The sequence below is a fragment of the Epinephelus moara genome, chromosome 10, assembly GCF_006386435.1.
Source record: "Epinephelus moara isolate mb chromosome 10, YSFRI_EMoa_1.0, whole genome shotgun sequence".
NCBI classification, from domain to species: domain Eukaryota; kingdom Metazoa; phylum Chordata; class Actinopteri; order Perciformes; family Serranidae; genus Epinephelus; species Epinephelus moara.
In genome coordinates this window covers 15,216,183-15,230,255 of record NC_065515.1, presented here as the reverse complement: position 1 = coordinate 15,230,255, position 14,073 = coordinate 15,216,183, and the positions used below count along the sequence as shown (strand labels likewise).

Below are 14,073 nucleotides of genomic sequence, written 5' to 3'. Positions count from 1 at the left end.
TTCCTCCTCCTTCACTAAGACTGTTGTTACCGTCCTCCAAGGGGACCGACAATTGTTGATTTTAAAAAAACATCTATAACTTTTTAATCTGAATTCAAATACCTGCGCGAGTTATCTGCCGAGCGAACAGGTGAGGAAGCAGGTGGTTTGCGCGAGTTGCCCTTTTGTAGCTCTGCGCGGCGTGGACGTCTTAAATCTCCGGAAGCATCACAGTCGTTAGTCACTTAATAGGAGGCGAAGGGAGGATGACGCACCACCCGCGGCTACACCTTAATTTATAGAATTTAATGACAAGACGGAGGAAATAATACGCATGAATCCACTTATTTCTATTGCTGATAAAGTAAAAAAAAAAATTAATTAACAAACGAACTAAAGGCGACTATTTTATTGTCTATTTTAAATTCGAGTTGGTCGATTAATTCTAACCTGGAGACGGCACGAGACAACTCAATTAAACTAGACTTTAATTAGACTTTCGTATATTTGTTGTCGCTAATAATAATTGTAACAATAACAATAGTAAAAATTATATCATATATTCCCATGTATTTTTTCTTTTTAAATTGTTTTTATTTCTGTGTAGGCTGTATGATGTACAGCCAACGTTTAACTGAGAATAATTAATGCTAAAAGTTAAGATAAAAATAAATATAGCTACAGTAATTTAACCATGCGCAATAATCGCATCAGTAATTAGAAAATAAATTAATTAATAAATTAAAATATTTCGAGTAATTTTCGTGGGCCTTAGAATTATTCAACAATAATTATACAATTAAAATGTGATTAAAAAAAATATTTCTGTAGTTAATAAAATAATTAAACGTGCACAATCGTGCGTAAAAGCGGTGCCAACTAATTCGTAATAAACCGTTTTTTTTTGTCGTGCGAAACGGCGTCAGACTGGTGAGAGGAAAATCCCAAAATCATCAGCTATTTATTTTTTCATTTTTTTAAAGCATTATTAAAAGATGCGTCAAAGCAAATAATTATAATTATGGATCATTTTCATTTGAGAAATCATCACATTGCATTTTAAAATCAAAATAAAGACACAGAAAACATGTGGTTGGGCATGCTCATTTAATCCATCACTCCATACAACGAAAATTATCTAAATTAGGATATATCCAATATAATATTTCCAAACAATTTGGGCTACAATATTTACAAATATTACAGGTTATAATATATTCTAAATAATAATTTGGATGTAGCCTTTACACAAAGCGTATACATGTTTTTTTCCTTCTTGGACTTCATGAAACAAATGTTTAAATTGCCATAAATTAAAACGTCTAACAGATTTCGTTATATCTGGTGTAGCGACCACGAGACGAGGTTATAATTTGGACAGGGTTAAACACTCCGTAGTTTCCTGAAGCCGAGTGAACCGTGCACGTTAACCATTTAGCATCATCGATAGCTTCACTCTGTGCAGTCAATAACCTTCTGCAAATATACACTCCTTTTCCGACAGATCAAATTTCGCCTCCTCTTGAATCAATAAAATAAATGATACTTACCTTCCAGAGGCTGATGAGATTACAGTCACGCATCATCTTTATTTTGGGGCAATATAACCTAGTCTGTAATTAGCAGCATAAAGAATGGAGACTTCATACCCCATCAATCATGTCGCCAAATGATACAGAATATTTCTTGAGGAAATATAAAGTAAGTTCTTGGAAGGGTTGAACATTTTCCTTCATTTTAAGGGCTATTATTTAATATTTCAGTGTCCTGTTTGGCAGCATGTCGCCCCCATGGTACAGCTGAATAAAAGCAATAACACAGGCTATTGTTTTAAATCTATAAAATTCTTTTTTGGAAATACACAGCATCGATTTTTAGCTTTCCGGGAACTCCCTTCAGATTCTTAACACTTGATATTTGGAATAAGAACTCAGGTGGACACAGTTGAAAAAAGAGGCAAGCCAATCAGATTGCTCCTTCCCCCTTTGGCCAATGACAGACGCCACATTGTTGTCAAATTTGTCTAATGAAAACGTAGGAGCAACAATAGAGAGGGGAGAGAGGGATCTGTATCCACTGACAATCTCTGGAGGAAGTTAGTGTCTCAGGCTGCGGCGAGTAACAACCTCGGCTCCTCCTGGACAGTTTGAACTTCCTATCGGGGAGGAATGATCGCTCCTGTAGCCTCCTGCTCTTTTCGGATTTAAACTCGACAGTGTCTTGATATTTTTGCCTCTTCTGCAGACTCACTGAACACTTTACATTAGAGTTTCGATCATAGATTTTTTTGCACGATAATCTCGTCAGTAGACAGACATCGCTGCCTTCACCTGTTGCCCAGAGATGTTGAGATCCACTGAGCAGATGTGAACGGCTCAATACTTGTGTAACTCAGTCAGATCGTTCAGAAAAGCGCAGTTTTCTTGTTCAAAGTTCAGCTACATCAGTGAGGAAGGCGGGCATGGATCTGAGACCGGAGCTCCCCACAGTCTCCTCTGCCTCTCAAGTCCACCCGGGAGCGGCAGGAGCTCCCCACAGTCTCCTCTGCCTCTCAAGTCCACCCGGGAGCGGCAGCGGCCGCCGCGGCAGCCTCCATCCCGGTTTCCATGGCCAGCAACCTCCTGCGCGGCCCTCCACTCCTGCTGCGCGCCGCGGACAAGTACCCGCGCACCCCGAAGTGTGCCCGCTGCAGGAACCACGGCGTGGTGTCCGCGCTGAAGGGCCACAAGCGCTACTGCCGCTGGAAGGACTGTATGTGCGCCAAGTGCACCCTGATCGCCGAGAGGCAGCGGGTGATGGCGGCGCAGGTGGCGCTGCGGCGGCAGCAGGCGCAGGAGGAAAACGAAGCCCGGGAGCTGCAGCTGCTGTACGGCACAGCAGAGGGACTCGCCCTGGCCGCCGCCAACGGCATCATCCCACCGCGTCCCAACTACGAGGTGTTCACGTCTGTCAACAGCGAAAGTAACTCAGGTGAGTGGAGCACCTGAACGCCTCATGTAAAGAATAAGAAGTGCAGTTGGTTGTTTTATTAGAGCAGATAGAGAGCTGTAAAAACCTGCAAACTCCACTGTAAAATAGACTTTTGCAAGGCGGCATTGTAAAAATAAATATAGGCCTCGATATTACTGATCATTCCCTGCTTTCATACTAACATGTTATGGCATATATGACTCAGACTCAACAGCTAGAAATGTGATTTTTGTTTGTCATGTTAATATGAAGATGTGGTTCGTTTGAGGATCCAGTAAATGTTTAACAGAAATGTGGCAATGCTGCCTCTTTAAAGGCCTGTGTGATGTCATTTTAATTTCCTGACTTTGCCACTGATTAATACTCTGGTTATATGTTGCCACATTGTGCCCCCATCTTACGCAATGTCATATTCTGATCAACAGATTCAAGTATCCAGAAGTATGAGCTGTTCCCAAAGAGCCAGCTGTCCGCATCCGCCACCCCCCAGCAGACTGTGGGGAAGCCGGCGTCCACCGAAAGTGACTCGGCCCCTGGCATCTCGTCCCCAGACGGCCGACACGGAGGCTCGGGTTCAGAGAACGGAGACAGCGAGTCTTTCATCAACTCACCGGTGTCTAAGCCTTTAAAAGACGGAGGGGAAACCCCCGGCTCCGTCAGCTCCATCGGCTCTGACTCCGGCTCTGAGACCGACAAAGACGAGCAGGAGCCCTCCCCTTCCTCCGCGGCCTCCCGGCACATGAACGCCATCGACATCCTGACCCGAGTGTTCCCCAGCCACAAGCGCAGCGTCCTGGAGCTCGTCCTGCAAGGCTGCGGCAAAGACGTGGTGCAGGCCATCGAGCAGATCCTCAACAACAGCGGCGCGCAGGGTTCCAACAAGGCCGGGGCAGATGAGACGTGGACGGCCGAGAGGGTGCTCCAAAGTGCGCAGCAGGCTCCGCCGTCCTCCGCATCCACAACCGCCCCGACGAGGCCCATGTTACCCGGAGCCATGACGCTCAGCAACCGCTCTGCGTTTTCTCCTCTCCAGCCAAACTCCCCGCACTTCGGCGCCGACCCCAGCACCTATCCTCTGGGCACCCACCTGGGACTGAACCCGCTGCGGCTGGCCTACTCTGCGCACAGCCGGGGACTGGCTTTCATGACGCCCTACTCCACCACCGGGCTGATGCCCACTCTGGGCTTCAGACCCCCGATGGACTATGCCTTTAGCGACCTGATAAGGGACAGGACGATGTTACACAAGGAGCAGGGCTACGCCAGCGGCCTGTACGGGCCTTTGGTCAACAACACGCCGGAGAAACAGTGAGGCTGGCGGACTGACCATAGAGACACATTGCATTGTATTTGTAGCCACAAGTGTTGAATGTTCTGGCGAAAATCTGTGATGTGTTTTGGCTACAGGCTGCTGTACATAATAGGATTATCTGCCTTGTAGTCAAATGGTCTGAGAGGAAAAAAACTAAACTCGCTTATGTGTAATTTTCAAAAATAATTTTATATGTTTGACTAAGAAAGTTTGGATGACATTCCCCAGGTATGAACAAAATCAATAAAATGGCGTGAAGCCGAAAAGATATTTATACATTCCAAAATAAATCACAACGAGAAGATAAAAAATAAACCCAAAATGTGCTTTTATTACTGATTTTTATGTCAATTCTGCAGGATTTAAAATAAAGTAACGAAGTAATGATTTATCAGAGAGTTAGGACTTTTTAAAGCCCATCCAATCTTTCAGCTGGCTGGTGAAACTGAAGTGCATATGATGCTCAAAAATCAAACTCTAAATATGCATTTCTCTCTCACACACACATGGAATATTAAATGAGGCAGAATTAAGTTATTATAACATGTAGATTACGGATGTTAACCCTATTTCCTGATGTACAAGTTGAACTAATGATGTGTAAATGCCATCCCTCTTTTTTTGTTCTCTTATGTATAATTTCACTTATCTCACCTGTTTGTTTTAGTTCATTTCCAACTGCCTGTATTATATATTGCATTTGGTAATATGAAACGCTATGCTATATTTGACTTTTCATTTTTCCGTTAGTCAGCTCAGATATTTTTGTGACAAAGTGCTGGATCAAGTCAGTTCATCTTCAAAATGTTACAAGCTGTGCTGTCACATTGTATGAATATGCTGGAAATAAATGTTATTTTAAAGAAAGTGGGGAACGTGTAATTACTCTGTGATGAGACAGATGAAGCATCCGCGTGTTGACACGTTTTAATTTGGGAACGGAGCATCAAAAAGTCAACTCACGCATAAACGGAGAAGCTTTCAGATGTGCCAGACGGTTTGGCCTCTGGTGGGTAAAACATTGTTTCTGCACCGAAACACTGAATCTCTTCAGACAGTGAATCCATAAAGGCCTCCTGCAGGCGCTCATAAATCATACCTGAGTGTTAGATAATAAATCGATAGATAGATAGATAGATAGATAGATAGATAGATAGATAGATAGATAGATAGATATTTCCATAACATTTTTGCACATGCATTAATTCGCTGATTGTCTGTTTTTTCCATGGTAAAGAATCTGCATACAGAGTCTCAATAAAGTAGACAAACACAAAACTTACTAATACATATTTAAGTTTTTGTAACACGGATGACTTGAACCTGAGTGAAGCACCACATAGCACACATTTCATAAAGTGTATTTGGTTTGGCACTAAAAAAAACATTTTTTAAGGACAATATGTGTTTTTAAAATCGCTTTCTTCCTTTTAAATAACAGGCACGACGTTGCAGTGAGCACACATATATAATCCTAGGTTGTTAATACCAAAAAAGATGCAGTGAAGGAGCAGTAAAATATTTACTCTTTATTTGGAGTGCTTTTGTACTTTTAAAACCACTTTCAGCTCATGGACATTTATAGGCCTTTTTCAATTTGTAGCCTGTATCCATTTTATTTATGTATTTAATTATTTATCTTTAATTAAATCAAATTATTCGATTAACTCTTCATCATTAGTTTAGATTAACTAGCCTAACAGTTGTCTGACCGCATCACATACAAAAGCTAACAGAGGCGCAGTGACAACCCAGAAAAATAAATAAATATATATATATGTAAAAAATACTTGCTCGCTCTCTTTCATTTCAGTGTTAGAATTAAAATGAGGCTATTTTTTCGTTTAGCAGAAATGTTTTGCTCATAACCAAACTTAAATGTGTATCATAAAGAAAAATATTTGGACCGTGCAGGTGATGGGAGGTAAGAAACACACCTCGACATTTTTATTTTTTATTTATTTATTTATTTTTTGAGCAACGTACAAATCCTTTATTAATCTCCCCCCCAACAAAAATTTAAATGACATTATTCTGTGAATATAATGTCCAGCTGGTCGCCATAGTTTTGCTGCTGGTTATACTGGTACAGAACTGAAGACACTTTCACCGCCCACTCCGGGATCTCACCGCCTCCGGAGACAGCTCATCAGATTCATAGAGCAGTGGCGCCACCTGCCGGTCAACCACTGTCAGCACCACACAGGTCAACGACTACTCCAGCTCTGATTAAATGTGTAACGCTGATTGGTTGAGCGGTCGAAACAGATACGTCTGAACAAGGTGAGCGTGAAGTGAAAAGACCTTTTTTTGTGATCCAATTGTATTGAGTTTCTTTGCAGAGTATTGATAATAAATCATATATATATATATATATGTGTGTGTGTGTGTATATGTGTATATATAGATATATCTATATATCTATATATCTATATCTATCTATCTATCTATATATATATATATATATATATATATATATACACACAGACGCATCTCGTCCATGTGTGTCCATATGTTTTACAAATTTTGCGGTTTTTCAGACCCTAGAAAGCAACTTCCCCCCTCAGCCTCACCCTGGCTGGCTTAGAATGACCTGATGGTGACAAGAGAAATAAATAAATAACTCCAGGGATAAGTAAGACCAAAATAAATAAATAAAATTAATACAGGGATAAGTAAGACAAAAAATACAAAAAAACAAAAACAAAAATAAAATAAAATAAAATAAAACAAAACAGAATAGAAAAAATAAAATAATAAATAAATGTATAAATGAAATAAAATAAAATAAAATTAGATTAAATGAAATGAAATTAAATTAAATATCCATACATATCCATATGAAGCACAAACAGTTACATCAATACATGTATGCACATATCACCACATTCAGCACAGTGAACCACAGAATAATGACCAACCTGACTCATATGGATAAATTAATTAAGAATAAACTGATAAATTAAATTTTGCCTGACTTCCCCTGAGCTAATTCAGGTGTGTGAATGAAGAACTGGAGCAAAGTTCTATAGGAGAGCCCACAGGGCACCTAACAGCATATTATAAGTTTACTAGCTGCTGAACCGGCACAAAATATAGGTTTTCCAAATAACAATGATAACTCACATCCTGTCAATTAAACATTGAATAGCTCACACATACAGTAGGTCTATGTAGAGTGAACACACATTCATGCCAGCTATATTTTCTTTGTGGGACCAGTTGCAACACATAATATGAGTCTTGCATCATTATTTTTGTGTAACACTGGAGTTCTTGGGGATCTTAAATATTACTCCCCTTAAAAACTCATGTGTTTCCCTCAGATGTTGTCATATCATGTCAGTGATGTAATATTCTTGGTGCACTGGAGTGCTAAAACCATTTTCACATCATAGAAGAACACAAATGACAGTAATAATAATAAATGTGGAAAGACGATTAGGTTGGGAGGGGCCTCCGCAGCCATCATTTCAAACAGCCCATACTACTGTCAGTGCTGCTTATGTGGAAGATATGGTCCCTTCACATTGTGTGTAGCACAGACAGCACCACTAGATGACAGTCTTGTCTAACAAATGTCATATGCAACACTGCTATAAAATATGACACATGCCTGGCATCTGTAAGACCTAATATATAGCTTACAGTGGGAGCCTATAGCTGCGAGTATTAATGAGTGACTGCTGCAGAGTTTGGTGTTTTAAACATAATGTTAACTCCTAATATGAACCATCATCTGTACAGGATGTGCATTATGTTTAAAATATACCTCCTGTTTTCATGTGTTTTATTTTAATTTCAGTTGAATGTATTGCCCTGATTAACTGGACCACATTTTATTTTGTATGTGTGGAAACAGGTGCTGGCTTGGGTTTTTGATTTGCGTGCCACAGACCACACAGTGTCCTCTGCTGGCCACTTGTGTGCAGAGCACTGGGTGAGAGCGTTGCAGCCACTATGCCAAACCTGAACAGGATTAGCCTTGATGCTGCCTCATTAAGCAGACTCAATGGTGTTCCTCTTTTCTGCTCACTAACAGGTGACTTACGTTAATGTGTGGCCCAGACAACAACACACAGCAACACCTGAAGGTAAACACGACTGTTTACACTACATGTGTTTGGAGATACTGTCTGAATGTATTTCATTGAGTTGTGAGTTATCATGTTATCAGAGCACATCTTCCACGTGTTGTGTTATGACAGGCGTTAGATCGTTGACCCCTGTGACCTCAGAGTGTGAGAAAGAAGGAAAAGAGGAGCATGAGTTTGTGGAGTGATGCTGGTCTGCTACAGTGAATGCACAGCTATGTTTTCCATTCTCTGTGTTCACTAATGAATAATTAGACAGTGGCAGATAAATGGCCACAGGCTCCCAGAGTGCTGCGGAGAGAGAGAGACAGAGAGAGAGAGAAATCCATTTAGGTTATTACTCCATACATAAAACCCATTTTCATTTTCGGAGCTGCTGTTTGGTTTACTGTCAGAATAACAAATAGATAACGGCAAAACAAACCAACACTGAGACAAAAACAATTGTGCACATTCTGCACTGAATTTAGAGTCTTGACTCTTACAGCCCAGTAAACTCACAGTGAAATAGATAAACGAATAAACAAAATAAATATATAAAGTCTTGTTGGGCTACAGTATATGCACGCAGACATTTTACAGCTCTGCTGGCTCACCAACAGCAGCGTTGTCTCAATAATAAAACAACTGGTGTTGAAAAAAACTGTCGCTGTAAACAGGAGTTGAACTCGTCTCCACCAACACCCACTGTTTCATATTATATCGTAGCTGCTACTGTAAAGACATAGTGCTCTCTTGTTATGTAGCACAAAGTTACAAATGACTCTGATGCTTTCGGGGCCCTGGGGGTCTGGGGTCCCGAGCAGTTTCTCACTTTGCACTGCGAGTATTTCGAGAACTGTAGTTCCCACTGTTAGAAAATGTAAGAAGTGTGACTAAAGGAAGAAATGGAGATGAAAGCACAGCAAAAAGGTGAATGTGTGTGTGTGTGTGTGTGAGCGGTCAGGTGAGGAGTATCGAATGTGGGCTCCTTGCTGTATGCGTTAATAACAAAACACCCTTGGATGGTATTGATTCGGGAATCTCATTCCCATCTGTCCTTCGAAGGGTCCTTTCATCATTCTGCCCCGGGAGCGCCCTTCACCTACCTCAGCCCCCCCACATACTGCCCCATGTCCCTCTTTCTCTCAAACCTTCCTTCCATCATATGTGGTATCCCCTTCACATCAAAGCATCTACTTGGTAAAAACCTCTGTGTTCCTGTGGTGTGTCGACACAGGTTTTTTGATCTGGATACACAGTGTCGCTCATGATGTGGGTTTTGTTGAAGGTTTATGAATCGTTAGTTTGGTAAAAAAGAAAAACACAGATGTGGCACATATCTCTAAATGTCTTATCATAAGTCCATTATTTGATTTTAATCTAATTTTGTCGGTATCACATTTTCATGTTTTGTCCTCAGAGTCTGGAACTGACGTGATGGTCCTCGACTTAGTGTGAGGTTTCTGAGAGGTAGCAGAGGACGGAAACCTGTCCACCATTTTGAAGCTCACAAAGATGAAGGTGGCAGCTGTGAAGGAATTCCAGGTAGGCAAATATACTCAGCATGTGACCTAAATATGGATGAACGATACCCCAGAATCTGCAATACAGAGAGTCAACAGGTTCACACCCTTAAAGGAACATCCATCCATCCATTGTCAACCATTTATCCGAAGCTGGGTCACAGGGGCAGCAAGCTGAACAGAGTATTCCAGACGCCCTTCTTCTCAGCGATGCTTTCCAGCTCCTCCTGGGGGACCCCAGGGTGTTCCCAGGCCAGATGAGATATGTAATCCTTGCAGTGTGTTCTGGGTCTGCCCAGGGACCTCCTACCAGTGGGATGTGCCTGAAGCACCTCTAACACGAGGCACCCAGGAGGCATCCTGACCATACGGCGGAACTACCTAAACTGACCCCTTTCAACGCGAGGGAGCAGCGGCTCTAATCTGAGCTCCCCCCAGATGTCTGAGCTCCTTAACATATCTCTAAGGCTGAGCCCAGGTGCCCTTCGGAGGAAACTCATTTCGGCCAATTGTATCTGCGATCTTATCCTTTCAGTCACTACCCAGAGCTCATGACCATAGGTGAGGGTCAGGATGTTGATGGACCAGTAAATCAAAAGCTTTGCCTTCCAGCTCAGCTCCCTCTTCACCATGATGGTCTGGCACAGCAGCCGTATCCCAAAATCAACCCTCAACTGTAGTGCTATCTATCAATTTAGATTGTATTGGTGTGAGTTGCCAAGTGTTGGAGATATTGTCCGTAGAAATATCTGCTTTCTCTCCAATATAATGGAACTAGAGGGCACTCGGGTTGTGTTGCTCAAAGCGCCAAAAAAAAAAAAATGAAAAACTCAACAGCAATATCTCTTTCCAGAAACCATGACCCTGTTACTCAAGATAATCCACAGACCTTGTTGTGAGCAGTTTCATGTAGGAACTATTTTCTTCCTACCAAACTACACCCACCAACTGTATCCCTGCGCAGAAGGAAGCGTGCATCTATTCATGGGCTTGAGGCTCCTGCTTGTGACAATGCAAGATGTAAACATGTAGGCGTCGTCTTCTGCTGAGCTGGGTAGCTCAGTGGAGCCAGCAGTAGATGCTTGCTTCATCGTGATTTCTGGAAAGTGACATTGCTGTTGAGTTTTTGAAATATATTTTTTGGGTGCTTTGAGCACCACAAGCTGAGTGCTATCTAGTTTCATTATATTGGGGAGAAGGCAGACATCTCTACAGTCGATATCTCCAACACTAAAAAAAATCTAGTCTGACAGATAGTACTACAGGCAAGAGGAAAAATATGTATTTTTGATATTAGGGTGAACTGTCCCTTTAAGAATTGCCAGTTTGGTTAAAAAGAAAAAAACACTTTCTATGGCACATATCAACAGATTATTTGCGTCCACTAATTTATCTTAAACCCGTCCACCATGTTGAAGCTCATAAGGATGCAGGTGGCAACCGTGAAGGAATTCCAGGTAGGCAAATATACTCAGCATGTGGTCTAAATCTGGATGAATGACACCCCAGAATCTGCAATACAGAGTCAACACAGGCACACACCTACCCTCAATGCTGCTAACTGGGTCAAGTCAGCAGCTCTAAATTTTGGCAAAATCAGGTGGCCATATGTGGGCTAAAACTGTGACTGGATGAATCTGTGTTGTTGGGCTTTTTGTTGTCTCCAAGTTCCCATCATGTATAGTGCATATAGCACAGTACTATAGATGGCATTTTCATTATATTACAGAAACCAACAGTATTCCTACACTGCCATACTACAAGCCCCAGGCTGTCTGTATATCAGTTAGTTTCATGGCTGAATTATGAGACATAGAAGCAACATGCACTTTGTGGTTGTTTAGCCTTTTCGTAGTTGTTGTTTTGTGGGACTTTTTAGTTGTGTCTCTTTTTAGTTTTTTTTGCATCTCTTTGTAGTCATTTTATGTCTATTTTTAACTGCCCTGTGTCTCTTTGTGGTCATTTTGTGTCTCTTTTTAGTTGTTTTGCATCTCCTATACTCATTTTATGTCTCTTTTTAACTGCCCTGTGTCTCTTTGTGGTCATTTTGTGTCTCTTTTTCACTGCTCTGTGTCTCTTTGTGGTCATTTTGTGTCTCTTTTTAACTGCTCTGTGTCTCTTTGTGGTCATTTTATGTCTCTTTTTAACTGCTCTGTGTCTCTTTGTGGTAATTTTCTGTCTCTTTTTAGTTGTTTTGCATCTCCTATACTCATTTTATGTCTCTTTTTAACTGCTCTGTGTCTCTTTGTGGTCATTTTGTGTCTCTTTTTAGTTGTTTTGCGTCTCCTATACTCATTTTATGTCTCTTATAGTCATTTCATGTCTCTTTGTGGTCATTTTGTGTCTCTTTGTAGTTGCTTTGCATCTCTTATAGTAATTTTATGTCTCTTTGTGGTCATTTTGGGTCTCTTTTCAGTTGTTTTGTGTCTCTTTGTGTTTGTTTTGCCCCATTTAGTAGTTGTCATGTCTTTTTGTCTTTGCAGCTGTTTTGCTAGTCTTTTTGTGAGTCTTTGTTGCCGTTTTATGTCTCTTTGTGGTCATTTTGTGTCTCTTTTTAGTTGCTTTGCGTCTCTTAAAGTCATTTTATGTCTCTTATAGTCATTTTATGCCTCTTTGGGGTAATTTTGTGTCTCTTTTTATTTAGTTTGTGTCTCTTTTTATTTGCTTTGTGTCTCTTTGTAGTCATTTTGTGTCTCTTTTTATTTGCTTTGTGTCTCTTTGTAGTCATTTTGTGTCTCTTTTTATTTGCTTTGTGTCTCTTTGTGGTGATATTGTTTCTTTAGTTGCCTGGCATCTTTAAAACAGTCATTTTGTGTTTCTTTGTATTTATCTTGTCCCTTTTAGTAGTTGTTGCATCTTTGTTTGTCTTTGCAGCTGTTTTGCAACTCTTTGTTGTCTTTTTGTGTCTTTTTTTTCATAGTTTTATATTTATTTTTGGTCATTTTGAGTCTCTTCCTGTTCGGTACGTGTCTCTTTGAGTGAAATTTTGCAGGTCAAAGCTAGGGAGCCCCTGACACTTTGGGCTTGTGGGTCTGTGCCCTGCAGGCCCATTCAGTAGGTTAGTTTGTTGTAATGTCATTGAATATAACTTCATTTGATGTTATACCCCATTTAAACACAACATAAGTGAAAAAAAATCTAGGGTTTTATAACTAGTTTTTGGCACAGGACCCCTTTAGAAGATTAAGTAATAATGTGGCACTTGACTGAAAAACCAAATGACACAAAGTGAACCTGGTACAGATGTCCACTTTGCCTGGTTGGTAATCCAACCTTTGCCAGAACCAGCTCTTATTAGGTCAACTGATGCCAGGACACATCCAAGAGAGCAGACAAACAGCTGCCACCGACCTGACTTGGCAGACTACCTGAGAAACCAAATAGCACAAAAAAGGTTGTTATATCAAACCAAATTAGGCCCTCACTTGCTCAGTATGTCCCACAAGGGCTCCTCATGTAGCCCACCTTGGCCCCATTATTAGCTCAGCAGACTGTAAAATGGTAAAAAAATTAATAATATACTAATGTTAACAGGCATAAAGAGAGACCAACAGCAGTTGCCAGCGAGTTATCTGTACCCTGCAAGTACCCAGATGGCCTGTGTGTATTTATAGTGTGTTGGTTAAATCTGCTGCTGTTGGAACCACAAACGCCACAGGCTCCTTCTTTCTGTGTGGCAATTAAACAGCACACAGCTGATGTTGCAGGAAAAACACATACCTACAAAATGTTTTTAAATAGCAAAGAAAAGAATCCACATTTTTATTAATTTCTACAATAGGAGGTTTTTACCTGATTGCACAGTCGTGGTTGTCCCCAAAACGAGTCAGCACACGAATGACCACCTAAACATCTGATTCAAGCGAGAAGGAAAGCAAAACTGCAGCGACTGGTTTGATTTTCTCCAGTGACAGCAGTGACAGTAAAGTAGCAGGTGTCTACAGGGAAATTGGGGAATGTGCACGTGGTGGGTGGTGGTGTGCACGTGGATGGCACGGAGCTCTCGGAGACGCTTCATATGAGTTTTAAGGATAAATGGACGTCAAGCTGTGCCGACACAGCATGAGCACACTTAATCTCCTCAAGTGGAGAGTGTCAGTCAACGCTGCTGGGGCAGATAAGGTGTGCTGGAATGTTAAAGTGTGTGTGTGTGTGTGTGTGTGTATGTGTATTGGGTTGCCTATGATTTGTGCACATGTATTTGTCGTGTGTG

General features: G+C 41.1%; 2 protein-coding genes across 3 annotated transcripts in view; both read left to right on the top strand.

Moving 5' to 3' along the window:
* Positions 1-2,007: 2,007 nt before the first annotated feature.
* dmrta2 (DMRT-like family A2) lies at positions 2,008-5,123 on the top strand. 2 transcript variants are annotated; one of them, XM_050055931.1, is made up of 3 exons: positions 2,008-2,516; positions 2,548-2,949; positions 3,375-5,123. In XM_050055931.1, exons 1-3 carry the CDS (start codon positions 2,441-2,443, stop codon positions 4,259-4,261), a joined length of 1,365 nt encoding a protein of 454 aa, XP_049911888.1. In that variant the 5' UTR covers positions 2,008-2,440; the 3' UTR covers positions 4,262-5,123. The 2 variants fall into 2 exon arrangements, with proteins under 2 accessions (XP_049911888.1, XP_049911887.1); XM_050055930.1 differs by having other exon boundaries at positions 2,510-2,949.
* Positions 5,124-10,411: 5,288 nt separating this feature from the next.
* si:ch211-221n20.8 (fibrillin-2) overlaps positions 10,412-14,073 on the top strand; it is a 21,321-nt gene continuing 17,659 nt past the window's right edge. Inside the window, exon 1 of the mRNA XM_050055266.1 lies at positions 10,412-10,421. Coding sequence (XP_049911223.1) covers positions 10,412-10,421 — 10 coding nt within the window. The remainder of the gene's footprint in view (positions 10,422-14,073) is intronic.

Bases quoted from the DNA above. Each gene is read 5' to 3' on its own strand.
- dmrta2 (XM_050055931.1), top strand. From the start codon at position 2,441: ATGGATCTGAGACCGGAGCTCCCCACAGTCTCCTCTGCCTCTCAAGTC. The intron at 2,517-2,547 runs GTCTCCTCTGCC...TCCACCCGGGAG, and splicing joins AGCGGCAGGAGCTCCCCACA to CGGCAGCGGCCGCCGCGGCA. The intron at 2,950-3,374 runs GTGAGTGGAGCA...TCTGATCAACAG, and splicing joins CAACAGCGAAAGTAACTCAG to ATTCAAGTATCCAGAAGTAT.